At 38.8% G+C, this 17,468-nt stretch overlaps 1 protein-coding gene across 2 annotated transcripts in view; it reads left to right on the plus strand.

Annotated features, from left to right (window-relative positions):
* Positions 1 to 17,468, plus strand: part of NDNF (neuron derived neurotrophic factor) — a 32,906-nt gene that overhangs the window by 897 nt on the left and 14,541 nt on the right. The window contains exon 1 of one of the 2 annotated variants that reach the window (XM_053403509.1): positions 818 to 920. The exons of the other annotated variant lie outside the window; for it this stretch is intronic. Coding sequence (XP_053259484.1) covers positions 856 to 920 — 65 coding nt within the window. The 5' untranslated portion in view covers positions 818 to 855. Of the gene's footprint in view, positions 1 to 817; positions 921 to 17,468 lie in introns of those variants that run through there. 2 annotated transcript variants of the gene reach the window in all.

Here is a 17,468-nt window from a genome sequence, read left to right on the forward strand (position 1 = left end):
GAAAGCTGCCTTCCCCGCCCCGTCTTCCCTTCCCTCTCCACCTGTTTGTGGAGACAGACAGTCCAGCTCCTTGACTCTAAAATGCACCCAGGTCGAGCATTCGTACCAGAGAAAAAAGCGCGCGGGAGGTGGGGGGGGGTAGATGCTTGAAGCGCAGTAGCCTCGAATCTGCTTTGCTGTCTGATGTCAGATCAGTTAAAGCGGATTAGTTACCTCTCGGCACCTTTTAAATCCAGATCTCCGATTTAACACACACACACACACAGCCCAGAGCCCCAATTTCAACGCAAGATCCGATGCAAGTTAGTAGCTGCTATGAAAGATATCGAGAGAACTCCTCATGCCGGATTAATTAACACGGTGATATTAAATGTTGGGACAAGTCTACAGTTAGCAGAGCGGATCGTTGGTTCACACACGCACGCGCGCCGAATCTGAGGTGAAGAATGGCTAAGGCAATCCCAGCCATTAAAATCTGGGGTTTTGACCTTGATTTTTCTAAGTTCAGGTTGGCCAAATACTATTCTGCACCCCCCCCTCTCTCTCTCGTCATCTGATGAGGCAAATCTGCCTGCTGCCAGTCTGCTTCATCCCGTGTCTGATCTTCCCATTATCCTCTTTACTTTGGGAAGGGTTCTTCGTGCTGTTGGAGGGGAAAGAGAGGCATGAACCTGAGATCAAGCCAACTTTCTTTCTTTTCTTTTTTTGCGCCGGGGTGAGGGCGGGGGAGCGGCGCAGCTTCACAAGACTTGCCCACCAGGTTTCCTTTCGCCCCCGTCGCCCCTCAGCGTCTGAGGGGCTGAGCAAAGCTCCCCTGACTGGCGGAACCGCGTCAGGAGACGTTCCCCACCCGCGATGAGTTTTCAGGAGCGCTCCTGTTTGAAGTCTGTTCTCGCATGGCATGACAGTTTTGTTCTTAGGTGGGTTCCCCTCCTCTTTTCCTCCCCTTCTGTCCAAAGTTATGGACCCTCTCATTATTCCAAAGAAGGAGCATTAGGTTATTCTACCTGCTGCCGCAGCACCCCTGAAACCTCTCCTTGTGGTGGCACAGTGATCTTCTGGAAGACGGTAATTGTGGGAGAGGCTGAGGGAGACCAGGAAAAGGAAGAAGTCTGGAAATAACCCAGAGGCTGCCTATTACTTAAAAATAGCTTCTTTTCTCCCTCTTCCAGCTTGTGATCCTGTAGTCTCTTCCAAAGTTTTCCTGCAGCATAACCACTTGCAGGATATGGGACTCTGGCATTTGTCTCCACCCACATCACCACCACAGTTTAACCGAAGCAAAACTCAAACAAGCTCTTTCAAGCTGAAGTTTAAACTGTTGTTTGCAGGGACTTAAACATCCTAATTGACTTCATTGATTTGGTTTCCTTTTCCAGTTTCAGTGACAATTGGTGATTTCTGTTTCAGTGTATCTTGAAGAAGTGTGCATGTACACGAAAGCTCATACTAATAACAAACTTAGTTGGTCTCTAAGGTGCTACTGGAAAGAATTTTTTTATTTTGTATTGACAATTGGAGTTAGAGATGAGTTTAGAGGATCAGAAAGGGGAGGGAGTAATTGAACGATTTTCTTCTTTAAGAACTGCTCATGATCGGTGTTATATTATTCTTAGCAAGTTTCTTTTAAACTCTCCACAAGTCTCTAAAACTAGTAATATTTTTAACAAAATATTCTAGAGAAACAAATGTGTGTTTCCATATGGTTTTGCTTGTTTTTATTACTGCACCTTTTGGAAAATTCAGTGGATTAGTCTAGCAATGGGGTCTGGCAGTTCACAGCAATTAAAGGAACAAAACAAGAAAGATGTTACTGGATGGAATGAATATGAAATATGTGTGGCTTGTATTACACGTTTATTTCAACAGAGCTGAAGCTGTGACTATAAAGTAACTCTTAATCACTTACAGATACAGCTTTTTATCAAAGAGCATATAATTGAAGGGTATCCCTGCTCTAAAAAAAAAAAAGCCCTCACCACAAGTTTATTTGTTCTGGACCCATTTAACACTCCTGTGGGAAAGTATTATGCCTTCCTCAAGCTGGTTAGCTTATTGTTATATATAAATGCAATATCCTTGCCAATGCCACAGAAAGAGAATGCTGCCTTTGAATCAACCACTGTGGGTCACCCTGGAAAAAGGGAGCTGACTATTGAGTCAAGGGACCAGATGATTCTGTTCTTGGTATCTCCACTTCCCTGCGATGCCATTTTTTAAAAAAAAATCCCCCCCAAAGTAAAGTATATAGTAGCATGTGGCAATTGCGAGTAAAGTATATGTTTACAATTGAGACAGCCATTTGAAATGATCCTACAAAATCACAGCTCTTGTATGATTTGTTTACTGTGCTTTGTTGAGATGCTCAGTAAGAAGGAAGGCGGGACCAAAATGGCATAATTTCTGCTCAGTACAGAACTTGCTTGTTTATGAGTCAGTCCCCAGACAAAGGGGTTGTAATACTAATGGGATCAAGTCAGAGAATCTCCACCAGGGACCTGATTCACTAGTACATACCTCCAGCTATGTGCCACAGATTTCAGATCTAATGAAACTAAACTCTCCTGAGTTGTTTCACATTTTCAGAAATTTAACTTGGTGGGGAACCTGCAATAAAAATTTGCAGTAGGCTGATAGTATCAGATTCTTTATCTGATATAGATTATTTTATGTATACATCATCTTCACATGTCTTGCTCAGTCCAGTGTATGTCTAATCAGAAGTAGATTGATGTTGTGCACAAGGGTGCTTCCTTCCCATGTAAGTCTGCATAGGTTTTAGGCTGCAATCCTACAATCAATTCTGAATAAACTTATATAGGATTGGGTTGCCAGTTTGATCTTTGCACTACATAAAATAACTTTTCAGTGATGTGCTTAGTCAAAATGATGGATGCTATAAAATATATAAATTATATGGTAATTGCCTCCCTGGACTCCTTGAGGAAGAAGGGTGGGAGATAAATTGAATAAATAAACAAACAACAATATAAATAATTCTTAGTCTGTTTATGACCGTATATGACACAACATTTTACATCCAAAGAATAGCTTTTGGAGTAGAAACATTTCAAGCCTTGCTGAATATGTAGTACAACTTTCTCAAAGGTGTTCATGGGACCTGGATCTGGACGTATCAGGGGTCCTAGGTCCAGCTCCCACAACCATTTTTGATTATTGCTTCCATCTTTTACACCTACACCCACTAATTTCCATAGGAATTCTCCTCAACTTCACCTTGTGGTAGTATATTGAACTCTATTATTTGTAGTTCCTACCAGCCTTTTCATGTACTGGGAGAAACCTAATCTCCCCCCCCCTCCTCACTGCCCCCCCCCGTGTGTAAAAATGACTAATAATTGATTTTACCAGGCTCTTATTGTATGAGGAGGCAGTATTTTGAACCAGTGTGTCCAGTGTAAGAGGAATGCAATTTTCAGTATAGGGAAGAATAAAAAAAAATTCAAGTTACAGAAGAGTTGAAAAGATTAACTCCTCTTCTCTTGTCTACTTAAGATAGTTGTGAAATATACACATTAAACAGAAAGCTGGTTCATAGATTTGAAACTCACTAGGTTTTTCTGTGATTGCAAAGCAAGTAAGATTGTTAAAAGCTGGCACATGTTTGCTAGTCTTTTCTGCTTTGTGTTTTGATTTCAAAACCAACAGAAACTTAAAACGGGAAATACCATTTGCAGATTTTTGCAGATTTTTTGTTTCTGTATGTCCTGTTGTTTTTAAAATACTGAGGCGTACCAATTTTTCCTAAATTCTGACATTCTGATATTTCAAAAGATAATGGTTTCTCATACTGAACAAATTCCAAAATATATACGAGAAAATTGTTGGCATCATCTATAGATATGTCAGCTTTCTGTGAAGAACATGATGGCTGTAGTGTTTTCATCACTGGTTTGGGGTAAAAAGTACACTTAGTAAAGCATACAACATAATAAGACATATTTTTCTAATTTGAGGGTTTAAATTTGTCACATGCATGTTAGGCAGATGTTAGTTTGTAGATGACAGGGGTTTAAAAAAAACCACACAAAAAACCCCAGAGCTTTATGGCAGCACAGAAGTAGCATTTAATGACTTAGGTGCTATGTAACAGATGCTCCGAGTGCACACAAGCAACATGATGTTGAATGAAGTGCCCCCTTTTGTATATCTTAAACCTCTCAGATATTCTATATATATAACACTATGCGTCTAGGCGATTCTAAACACACTCAGAGCTGCATTCTATCTTAATACTCCCAGCTAGTCAGATATGAGTCTCAGACACACAGTTCTTGAAGTTGGTGTTCTGTAAACTTGTTTAAGATGCACAGCTAATTATGTGTACATGCTTTAAAAACCTGACACGAGTCAGATGAATGCAGTAAGTAGCTATTCTGATATAAATGAAACTCAAGACACAACAAACAAGTCCGATAAGCATTTCTGCCCTATGGACCTCAGGGTTTGATTGCCCTGGTGCATCATGCACCATATTACTTTCGATTTAATGAGGGTTTGATGTAAATCTGTCCCACAACATCTGTTGAAGGTATAGCAGCTAATCAGCATAACTTCTGGGCTATCAGCTGTAGCTCATTTTTTAGCATGTACAAGACCTAAGGTTCAGTCCTTGACTTCTGTAAATAGGGCTCTGAAGGACACCCGTCTGAAACTTTGGGGAGCTGATGCTGGTCAGTGTACAGTGGTACCTGGGGTTAAGAACTTAATTCATTCTGGAGGTCCATTCTTAACCTGAAACTGTTCTTAACCTGAGGTACCACTTTAGCTAATGGGGCCTGCTGCTGCGCTGCCGCCTTTCTATTCTCATTCTGAAGCAAAGTTCTTCACCCGAGGTACTATTTCTGGGTTAGCAGAGTCTGTAACCTGAAGCATCTGTAACCTGAAGCATCTGTAACCTGAGGTACCACTGTAATGAGTACTGGACTAGATGGGCCAATGGGCTGATTCAACATAAGGCATATACTATATTAGAAAATGTCCCAAATTGAAGTTGAGTTAAATTATGCCACTTACATTTCTGGAAAAACAAAAACACAGGTTTTTAATCCAGGACATGGCCATTATGTCTGTTGCATGCCAGTACAGCTGACGATGACCTTTTGTGCAAACAAATTTTTCACATGTTCCCCAGAGGTGCTTTTTGCATGCTTGTTCGTTGTTCAGACATGCACTTGGCAAATTTAGGGTCTAGAATCTAATGGACCTTTGAACACTATTTTAAATGCTATTGTGCTTGTGAAAAGGTACAACTTTCAATAGGAGCTGGTGAAATAACTCAAGAAGAATTACATACAAGTAAGCCCTGCTTGCCAGTTCGAAGGCGCAAAACTGCAACTCTGGTATGACCCAATGTGGGGGTGTAGATCAGAGCTCTCCAGCTTTTGGGCACCTGGGGACACAACTGGAAATCTAAGCAACTGTTGTATGTACCACAGCATGCCAGTTTCGCAGAAGAAAAACTGGGGATGCTCAGAACCATGCCTCCTCCAAAAATGCAAAAGCAAAAACACCTGCACACATCACACAAGAAATAAAACAGACAAAAAAAGAAGGCTACACCCTGAACCAAACCCCCTAAACCTAGTATTTGTAAAATAAAATAGAAATTGGTAGGGACAGGGAAACCTTAGTTGAGTGTTAAGTATTATGTATAAGGTTGCTGCAGCGCTCATGGAGGTCACATTGAGGACTCCAGGTCAAATGCATCCTAAAATTTTATCACAGGCCTATTTGCCTGCCAAGCCAACTGCATAACATTATTTTTTGTGATGCATTGGTATATAGCGCTTGTTCAGCCTCAACATGTTATTACTGGTGCAAACAAACATAAGAGCAAGCTGTTAGTACCTAAACCACGTGGAAACACATAATTTATCTCATGATAATAGTAGGAAAGGTTTTATTGTTTTTAGAATCTGTATCTCTTCCTTTGTTTTTCTTATTGTATGCTGCTTTGATAATAATGACCAGACACAGTTAAACTGGAATGTGGGGATTTAAACTTCTGTAAATTTTATTGATTATGAACAGGATTGAAAGGGGGTTAAATTCTAGTGCTTTGTGTCAACTGCATTGTGAAATGGGTTGCTCATCATTTAGGGCAATCATTTTTTTGGTTGCTTTTCTCCAGTTCTGAACATGCCCATTCTTGCCATAATACACAGATAAGTTTAGCGTGCGATTCCTCTGATGACAACGGCTCCAAAAATGTTGCCATAATGATAATATTGCTGATTAGTATGTCTATGTATACTCTTGGTATGTACATTATGTTTATCCATATGACTGTGTGTCTGGAGACACTTGAGCATTGTTCCATTGAGAAAACTGACTAGAAAAGTGCAATTTTGAATGTAAGCACTATATACGGTAGTGTATCTCAGGATTTGGTGTTGGCAACTTGACATTGCTAATTAATTTTAGAACCTAATTTTTGTTGTTGTTGGCACTACCATTGAAAAGTTAATATTAAATTTGGAAAATTAGGTTGTGAAAAATTTAAATTAAAAGTAATTCCAAATAATGTTGAGTTAACAGAGGTTTTTTAGTCTGGTGGTTGGAAACAGAAATTCATTAAATTAAAGGGGCAAGTTTACATGTAAGTTTGGATTTATTCGTTTGGCAATTTTGGAGGCACCCTGGAAACCTTCCGTAGGCTGATGCTTATCTCTGAATCAAATATAGTTTTAGATATTGTTGTTGTTATTGTTGGCATCCGTCTGTCTAGGGAGCCAATAGAAGAGTACCCTTTCAATCTTGTCTTTAAAAATACAATCAGACAAGCTGCCACATTCTTACGGTTACAAGTTATATTAAACATGATCCCCGCAAAACATGTTTGGATCCTGGACACAGAAGCTTCTTGAATGTGAAAGGTGTCGAAGCATTTACCCTTGACTTCTGAAAGCTCTATTCTCTTCCCCCCTACATTTTTTTAATGTGTCAAATATGTTATGAAAAATAGTGAATAAACACATCATCAGAAATCTTATTTTGTAAAAGGATACACTTCATGATGATATAAAAGACAAACTTTTAGGCTTCGCTTGTCAGTTTAAGAAACTGTTAGAAAAACAAGCCAAAAAATGAATTTTAGATGAAGGAATGCTAGGGCTATGTTTCACTCCTGCGGTGCCTTCATGCAATGAAGCGACAGCTTTAACCACAGAACATCTGGGCCCTAGCTTCTGTTACAGTAGAGCTTTTTAAGGGGAAAGCATGCCTTGTTTGACTGTGCATTCATTTCTAGCCATTAAGCTTTTGCACTAGTTTTTAAAGATTAAAAAAGTTTCTGCCACCTTTTTCAAGGGGCTATTTTCAGCATTCTCCTTGAATTTTGCCACTTTGGTGGATGCTGAATTTAATTTGGTTACTAAGCAGGTATTTATCATGCCGTTCCTCAGCTTCTTTTTTTTTAAGGGTGAATTTACTAATTAATCTATTCATTAACAAATTTATATTTAGCAGTTCACACTCTTCTTGCAACTTTTATGTGTGTGGTTTTAAAACTAAAGGTAATAGAAACAGTATGCCCTAACTTATCTCGTGAACAGAAAACTATTATGGAGCTACTTTTTGAAAAACATGTGTTTATATTTGTTTTTATGTCATTGCTGATGGGATTGGTTACTGACACATACAGAAGTAGAAATAATTAATACTTTCATACATTATCTGTTGAACATATAAGTTCAAGCCTGCTCTTGAGGAGCATTATTCTTACTACTTGGTTTTTTAAAACGCTAAAAGTTCTTACTACTTGGTTTTTTAAAACGCTAAAAGTTTAGATGGACTTTGCAATGTAACCTGTCATGTATTACACTTAAGTTAACACTTACCTATCTTGTACAGTGTCATGGGTCATTGATGTCAAAGGTTTCATAAAGCTCTGCATTTAAGTAGCCTACCATCCTAAGTTTCATTGAATTCAATAGGACTTACTTCTGAGTGGACATGGTTAGGATTCTGACTGTTAATCATGAAGCAAATGCATTGAAATCAACGGAACTTAAGTTGTGATTAACAAATCCCATTGATTTTAATGGGTCTAGCCTGTATCATCTTATTACCAAGAGTGGAATAAGTGAGGAAAAGCGATTCAGGGCCAAATCCAGGATACGATCCTGATTCAGACTGGGGTCCCACACCAGTTTTTATATTCAAAATGCATTCTGCCGCTCTGCTATTTTTTCTCATAGATGCTGTTTGAAGTAAACAGTGTATTTGATGGCAAAAACCAGCCAGGAAGGAGACATCAGGTACACATTCCAGGTCAGGAACACATTCCAGGGCCCAATGTCTGCTTTCCCACCAAAATAAAGGCAGCCGGATTAAGCATGCTTGCTTAAACATGTGACTAATGTTATGTGTACTTTGGCCTAGAAGGAAGAATAGTTAGGTCTGATTACTTTTGCTCTTAATGAAACTGGGAGGCAAAACATCTCATAGAGTATTTGAGATAAGCAAAAATGATTTTTGACAATATGTATTAGGGTCCTTTTCTATCCATAATACTTACATCAGAAGAGCCGTTTGGACATGAAAGCAATCTCGATGCATAAGCAAAATTTGCAGGGGGCACAAGGCACTGTGGGAGATAACTATCTACTAAGACACTCCAGTAAATCCCAGAAGGTAGTGAGACCACCTGAATTCCCAAAGAATTCTACAGAGGACTAATGAATAAGTGAAGTCCTTGTTTTAATGGCACGTGTAGTTTGGCTTTGGGAGTACAACTGTATGCACACAGTGTGGAAGAAAGCCCCACTAAACCCAGTGGGAGTTTTTTCTGAATATAATGTGCATAGAACCAGAATAAATGTGAGTTAAGGATTGCAGCCATAAGAGAAAAATATGCCTGCCACATTATCTGGAGGACATTTACTGGAGCAGCGATTGATAGTGTAGAGAACACATAAGCTTCACGTTTGTCTTGATGAAGTAAAAGGGAAGCTTTCACCTTTTGCCAATAGATTTTAATGACTAGGAGGAAGTTCCTTGCTTTCAGCATTTTTTTTGAGACGAGAATGTTTTGTATGCGCAGATAGAGCTATTTAACGAGTTTTAAACTCCTAGTTTCTGGTAGTAGGCAGGAATCAAAGTAAGCTAAAGGATACTAGAAAGTAGCACGGAACAAGAGGAGATGATTTATTATTTTAGAAAACTGCAGTGGGGTATCTCACTGCAGGGAGAAGTATTTGCTCTTGAAATTGATGAACTGCCCAGGGGAGGAAATCAAAACCAAAGAATGGGAATGCCTTGCTTTCAGAGGAATTCAAATATTGCATCCTTACAGAAGGCAACAAAGAATAAAACCTAATATTCATTGCATAAATGATTTTAAAAAATTAAACTAAAAAATATTATCTGAGAAAAAGGCAGGATATAAATAAATATAATAATAATACTCTAGAAGATTAACATTGTATAAGAACAGGCTTATATACAACTATTCTATATTGAACATGACAGCTTTGAATGTGTTTTTCAGTTTTACGTTGCCATTTTGCACTGTAACATCTTGTGTCCTACAAACTAATAAATTTACCCTGCGCTTGGAGTAAATGGTTTGCCTCAATTTAATTCAACTAATGAAATGGCATGCACAATAATACAGTGATTAAAAAGTGTGGCAAAATAAATGTCATGTACTCAGGTACTCAAACATTAGTACCCAAACATTAGCAATGGGTAGTTTAATACTTCTATGGTTTGTTGAAGCTGCTGGCTTGCCAATGAAGAGGCAGTCTCTCCCTGAGTTTAAGCTGAATTCCAGGAGCAATTTATTATTAATCCTTAATGATTTATCCCTCATTAATGAGGTCACAGCAATCCTTGCTATCCATTGATGAGTTTCCTAAGAATCTAGATACTTCTACTTCACCTCCATTTTTCTAAAAGGTGGTGATAGATAGCTTTTTTACTCTGTTAGGTAGAGTTTTTTCAACCCATAGAGAAGTTTTTCCAACTTCTTACACAAATGCCGGCTTGTACTACAAACTACAGGTGCATAAAGTATGCAATTGTGCAAGGAAGGACAGTGCCCTGATGCACCATAATGAGTAAGTGCAGATGAGTTTATTACCAAGGATTATTACCAGTGCTTTTTTTAATAGAAAAATTGGTTCCAGTACTTACCATGAAATTGTTACAGCAAGTGAGCAACTGGGGTAAAAAAGCACTGATTATTATGATGGCAAAGTAGGGTACAGATTGGGACAGTTGTGTTTGGTAATCAACAGCAAGCGCTTGGTTTGTGTTGAAGAAAAATAAAAGGGGCTTTTTAGAGTACAGTAGCTTTGCTAGGTTTGTGGGTGAATAAACATGGTCTTCTGCTGGTTTGCAGAGCTGAGTTGCTAGAAAAATGTGCCCACCAACCACAAGCTATTACATGAAAATGGATCCTGGATGGTGACCATGGCTGGACACATACCATATGGTGTGAGTCGTTAATCTCTCTCCCTCTTGCCCCAGTTTGGAGGCAGTGTGCTTTCTTTCTCTGTGGAGCACACAGCCGCTGATGGTATGTTTCTAAATACCTAGGTTGCCCTCCTTCCCTAGGGAATCAAATTTTGTTGTGTTTGGATACACTATGGCTAACTAAGAATTGTTAACGGAGCTTACACACTCATCCTTGATTATCTGTGTCCCACAGGGGATTCAGAATAAATTCAGCTAAATGATGATAATTGCTAGTTAAAGGGCATTGTGGTAACCTCTGTTTATCCTAATTGAATTAGTACCGTACCATATTGTGAATAAAATCTAATGATAGGGCCTTAATACACAAGATGTAGTGATAAGTAGTAGAGATAAGTGAAACATAAATGAACAAAAAAGTGTTTTTGGTCTACATTCTCCCAAGTTCTGTTGTTCCTAACAAATATGAATATGAAGAAGAAGAAAAAGCTGTTGTGTGTTATTAGATAGATTAGGCTTCCTGAACTATGAACAGTGGCGCTGTGATTGCTGTTAGTTTCTGATAATAATGAGGTTGTTTTGGTTAAGCTACTTATGCTATTGATAAGATTAATATGGATAAGAAATGCCTGTCCCATAGATTATCATTTTCAGTTAAATTTGACTGTTTGGCCTTGTGTATTTTTTATGCAAAAAAGCTTTTAGACAGATAAACAGATGAGGAGGTAGCCATATAGGAATAGCCTTCTTAATCACTTTTACTGTGTTATAATTTATCCCGAGTCTTTGTGATAGAGTTGGATACAATTTCTAGGTTACCCTTGTTTGCTCCTGGCAGACACATAGTATGAGACTTACAAACACACAGGCAGGTTCCGTTCCATTTGCACTGCTAAGCTGCCCCTGCCATACATCATAGGTGAATGTTCCTCATGCTGTGTAAACTAACAATGTTTGAAATTTCCCTGCAACAGGGAGTATGGCCGCCACTTTTGTGTCATATAATAAAAGAACAGGCATGCATGGTGTTCTGAACCATCTGGAATTTTTAAATAGTAGAACATTAGGAACAGTATAGGAACATTTTTTTTATCAGATCATCATCATCATCATGATATTCATAGTAGCCCCAATTTCTCAGCGGCTTTATCTTAGCCTAGCTGTTCTCAGGTATGTACATTTAGCATTCTTCTTTTTGATTTATATTTGCATTTGATTTAAAGAGAAAATTATTGCATTCCTATACATTTTGGAATACAATAAGAATAAATAATAATAATGAACAACAACAATAAATAAATAAATAAATGCAGTACTATTAATTAAGCCAAAAATTGAATACTCAATACAACCTTTTTCCTCTTTCCACAAACTCCAATTGTCAGGGTCTGCACCTCAATTGAACAGAATGGTTTAGATCCAGACTTAGTAATGCTCAGAATAGGGCCAATGAAATCAGTGGGACTTTAGTTAGTCATGCTACAAGTAAACCCCTTGAAATTAACTAAACCTGCAATTCTAAAGCCACCAAGCTGGAGTAAGCCCCACTGAATTAAACAGGGCATAGTTAGTATTGCACTATAAGCTTGGATCCACTCTAATAACTGAGAATAACAGGGTTTCAGGTCACTATAGACTAGAATAGAGGCTTAAGTTATGAAATCATTTTGCAAAATGTCCATGGTGTTATGAATATGAAAGTGCTTTGTTTTTTCCTATTTAATTCAGATTCACTAATCTGTTTGTATCCAGACTGTCTAAACTGACTTGTTGAAATCTAGAAACCTGATGCAAATTAAACTGTTTACAGACTCGAGGTGGTGATAATGCTGTGTTTCCTTCCATTGGCTGGAGCATCCTGTGGGTAGAGTTCTGAATATCCAACCAATGAGGAGGCTGCAGGAAGTAGGACAATCAGCAAAAATTAACCTCCTCCACCCCTGTCCCTGGGATCATCCACTAGCCTTCCATAAACAGAAGAAACACATCTCTTTATGAAAGGCACATTTACAATCCAAGTCCCTGTGTTTGGACATGTATCCACAAATATTAGTCTTTCTCCCACACTAGTTGCTGTTTTAAATACATGGTGGCGGAATACTTACGATGCTTATGGATTGCCAGCAGGTGGAGATGTAAGTGGTGCGTGAATAGCTGCATCTTGGAGCAGTCAAAGTATCTTAGCCTAGCCTACCTCACAAGGTTGTTGTTAGGTTAAATTGGGAGGAAGAAAACCATGTATGTCAGCATGAGCTCCTTGGATGAAATGTAATGATGAATGTGATTACAGTGGTGATAGGATTGTAAAAACCAGGAGATCTTCCTTGAAAATCAGAGCCCCTTTCTCATTCAGCTTTGCATAAGGAGGCAGAAACCTCTCTAGTTTTGTGGAATTAGATTGCATTTTGTCGAGACAAACCATCAGGCTGTAAAGAGCAACCATGAGCGACTCTCCAAAGAAGGATAAACCTAAAACATGGTAGGAGCCATTTTAAGCCATGTAAGTTTTGACTCATTTGATCAGAAAGGGGGGGGGGCGGGAAACCATGGTTGTAGAAAACCCACTACATTCTACTAATTGTGCACATGCACTATTTAGATTTATTGCCCTGGACTGTTTTAGTTGAAATAAGATTTGGATTTGCATCCTAGTGTGATTGGGCTTCAGCCTGGTTAGCAACAGGGATGTGTTTCTCCCTTACCCAGCACTCGTCCCCTCATAAGCAGGTGCTGAAAGGGGTGGGTTCATTTTTGCAGGGCATTAAAAGTTTGTGAAATGCATTCCACCTTTGTTTTGGCACAGAACATAAAATGAAACCATGCTTCCCTTTGTGTACAGGCAATTTACTTAATCCACATTCATCTATTCAATTTACAAATCTCATAACACAGTAATAAGATATCATAATAAATTTATGTACCACTTGAGGCAAAGCCTCTGAACTACGTTAAAACAACAAGAAAAGTTTCCTCTTAATTAATTATAGCATGACTTCTTGGCACACATTTGTGTAACATAGATAGAGATAATCAAGACAGATTTGGCAGAATTTACATGGGAATAAATGTGTTAAGCGATATATCCATAGCTGTCCATGCATGAGCAAAATGGACTTCCACTCACTTAATGGAATTTCACATTCCTGTCTTTCTCCTGTAGCTCTCTATGCAGCCTCAAAATCTGCTCTGTGGATTGAAGGCCCCCCCAGATCATATTTTGGGGTTGCATGGGAGGGGGCTGCAATGGGGAAAGAGGAACATGAAATCCCTTTCCATAAGTGGAAGTCCATTCTTTTCACAGATGGACAGCATTAGATACACTCCTTAACCCACTTAGAACTGTATAAACTCCACTAAAATGTTAGATTCAATCCATAGTCTGTGCTGAAATGTCATTTATTACAGGGAATTCTGACAAATGGTTAGGTCAGTGGAAAATTCTATTTTTGTTTTTAATAGTCTTTAATGAAACTTCTGTGTCAACTACTTCCTCTTTGGTCAGAATAGTATTTAATTTAATTTTCAAATTCTTCCATGAGAAAAAAGTACCTTGTAGCTCTGAAGACAAACAGAACCAATAATAAATTCATGCATTCTACTTTAAGTAAAAAGCAAATTCTCTGAGGTCAGCGATTACACCATGTCTTAATTGAGCCCCATGTCTTCTCATATTCCTTTCTAATTACATTTCTAAAGTAAATCCGAAAAATCTTTTGACTAAAGATAATTCCTACTTGGCAAGGTATCAGTTATATAATATAGTGCATGATATTTAAAAAGCTGAAAACATGCCATTGACATGCTTAAGGCCTCTGGATAAAATCATGGAAAGTAATAGTAATAAATATGTGTCCTCTTTATCATCTCGTTGGTGCAATGCCTTCGGTAATAGTGCTTTCTGTTTATGAGTAATGTTCATCTAAGGATGGTTGAGAAACCTTTGCTAAGCCTCGTGATGCTTCTCAGAAGCAGATAATTGGGCCCCCAACACAACTCAGTCCATCTTCTACCTTTGAAAAATAGAATTCCCTTGACGTACATTCCAACCCCCACTTAATCTGGAAATAATAATGAAGAACAGGAAAGCAACTCAAGCAGGCTTCCCACCTCCTAGTCTCTACATATGTCCTCCAAATCCCCCAACAGCTCCAGAAGCATGAAGATCCTGAACTTTGAACTAATTACCCCCCTCCCTGCCAAAACATTGTTTTCTTTTAGTACTTCTTTCTTAAAGCCATCGTTAAAAAGTTTGGGGGATTTGAAGGTTTCCAGATTGTTGTCATGGTCACTCATCTGTGGTACGCTGACCTATGTGCCTGTTTATATGCCCCCTTTCTTTTTTTCACAAGTAGTTAGCTAAAGGACTAACCTTTCCCTTACCATGGACAAATAAACAGAGAACAAGCAGCTAAGCAAGTATAAAGCCTTTGATCATTTGATTTTGATAGCTCTTAATCACACTGTTTTATGCATAGCCAAGACACATTATTTTTGAAAAACAAAAACCATTGCAAAAAAATGATTTCTTGGTCAAGATAAGACTGTTTTCTGTACATGATTAGAAGAAATGTTTAGAAACCATAACATCTCAGAGAGTTAATAGCTAGGTTGGTTCTAGAGAATGAAAGATGGAGGTGAAGTGAAATTATACCCTGATTAGTTCAAAACAAGTTTAGACTGGCTCAAACTGGAGCACCAAAGAAGGGCCTTCAGATTAGATCAAAAAGCACAGTAACATGGTTGCCACTTACAGCTTCCTGTCCAGAATTCCAGCTTGCTTCTAAACTTTCAAAACCTTTCATTTGATCAAATGCACATAATAATAATTGTGTACTTAGCCTTGGAAAAATCTTTTGAGAAAGCCCCTCAGTAAAGCTTAGCAGTTTGTTTTATGGATTAGACAGGTGGTTTTATGGCTTAAGGAACAGGAAGCCATTTTCCCAATTGAAGGGTATAAAAATTGAGTCCTCCAAGGACCAGTATTTCTCAACTTATTTCATAAATGTTCTAGAGTTAGGGGTGAGTAGTGGACTATACAAAATTGTTCAGAGTGATTAAAACAAAACAAAAAGGGATTGTGAAGAGCTCCAGAAGGATCTCTCCAAACTGAGTGAATGGGAAGTAAAATGACAAATATGATTCTATGTTAATGTAAAGTCATGTGCACTGGGGCAAAAGGGGGCCTAATTTCACATATGTACAAAACAAGAAAACTCCTCTATGAGGAAAACATACAACTCAGCTAGAGATCTGCCACATCTAACCCATCCTAGCAAGCCCAGGGTTAGGATTTCACCCCTAATCTGCATGTGATAATGGCAGCTATGATGTACTGTCCCTTTCAAATATTTACCAGAGGAACTGTACTGTATAAAAAAATATTTTAAAAAATAGGTGAAGACTTGCATCATATCAAACAGCAGGCAAGAAATGAACAGAAGGGAACATACCTTGAAAGAACTGCATGCAGAAGCCGCCTACTTAGCCTATACAGAAATTGTGTTGTAATTGAAAGACCCTCATGAGGGAAGATGTGAAAGGGTGAAGAAATTTAAGGAAATCTGAGATGCTTGGTTAGAGCTAATATAATAAATAAAAGCAGCACACTTGATTGAGTAAGCCAGCATACAGACTAAATACAGCCAGCACACTTCTTAATCTTGCACTGTAACAATATTTTCCCCAGTCCTGTTTGAATGTGTCTTTTAGGAATTCCTCTGACATTGATTTGGTGAGGTTGGATTTGGGATAGGAGAAACTCAGATCTGATATGTGCATATTTGTTTGGTGAGGTCTAGAGAATTGTTTGCTTCCGGACCTTTGACCCTGGAATATGAAATGTAGTTGCTAATTGATTCTGTAATTCAGAGCATATTTCCTTGGAAGCAAGTTCCATTGAAATAAATGTGACTCACTTTAAATAAGTACAGGCAACTTTCAATGCACAGGCAACTTACAGCCGATTTACATGGAGGTTATGTTTCAAGGCACCACACACATATGTGAAATTGTCATAAAGAAACACCATAGGAAAATCCTGCAAGCATCCCAAAAACTCTTGAAAAACCCTTTAAAAAGCCAGCAACATTTAATAAACTCCACCATTATCACTCCCTCCAAACCTCATTTCTCAAAATCCAACTCTCCACAAGCCTCAACCGTCAGGGCAAGGGCTCCCGGGATTGCTAGGTGCTGTTTTGGCACCTTTTGCCCATCCTGGGCTCTTCTAGGGCCGTTTTTGCAATTTTAAAATTCACATCTGTGTTCAGCGCAATGTGTGTATGCATGGTCACACACATGGGAAACGCACGTAAATGGGGGGGGGGCTGTTGCCTGTGCATTGAAACAACTACCCCAAACAGACCTATAAAGGCATCTTCAGTAACAACCTTTAACCACCAGGTTAAAACTTTCCTTTTTAGCAAGGCTTTGGACGCAGGTGGTGCTGTGGTCTAAACCACTGAGCCTAAGGCTTGCTGATCGGAAGGTCGGCAGTTCGAATCCCTGTGACGGGGTGAGCTCCCGTTGCTCGGTCCCTGCTCCTGCCAACCTAGCAGTTTGAAAGCACGTCAAAATGCAAGTAGATAAAGAGGTACCGCTCTGGCGGGAAGGTAAACACCATTTCCATGAGCTGCTTTGGTTTCCCCAGAAGCGGCTTAGTCATGCTGGCCACATGACCCAGAAACTGTCTGTGGACAAATGCTGGCTCCCTCGGCCCATAAAGCGAGATGAGTGCCGCAACCCCAGAGTCGTTTGCCATTGGACTTAACTGTCAGGGGTCCTTTACTTTTACCTTGGCCTGACAAATGCTGTTTTATGGTTTTAATGCTGTTGAATGTTTTTGCTGTTTTATTTGTAGGCTTTCTGTACTGTAGCTGCTTATGTTTTCTTGGTGTTTTATATGTGTCCATTTAAATACAATTTAATCACTTCTAGTTCTATTTGTTCTGAAATTTTAGTTAAATTACTGTGTAGAAAGAAATGTAGCCTTTTTCTATTCCAAACAACAGATTTTTTTTTGTAAT

This window comes from Podarcis raffonei, chromosome 9 (assembly GCF_027172205.1).
Source record: "Podarcis raffonei isolate rPodRaf1 chromosome 9, rPodRaf1.pri, whole genome shotgun sequence".
In the NCBI taxonomy this organism is placed as follows: domain Eukaryota; kingdom Metazoa; phylum Chordata; class Lepidosauria; order Squamata; family Lacertidae; genus Podarcis; species Podarcis raffonei.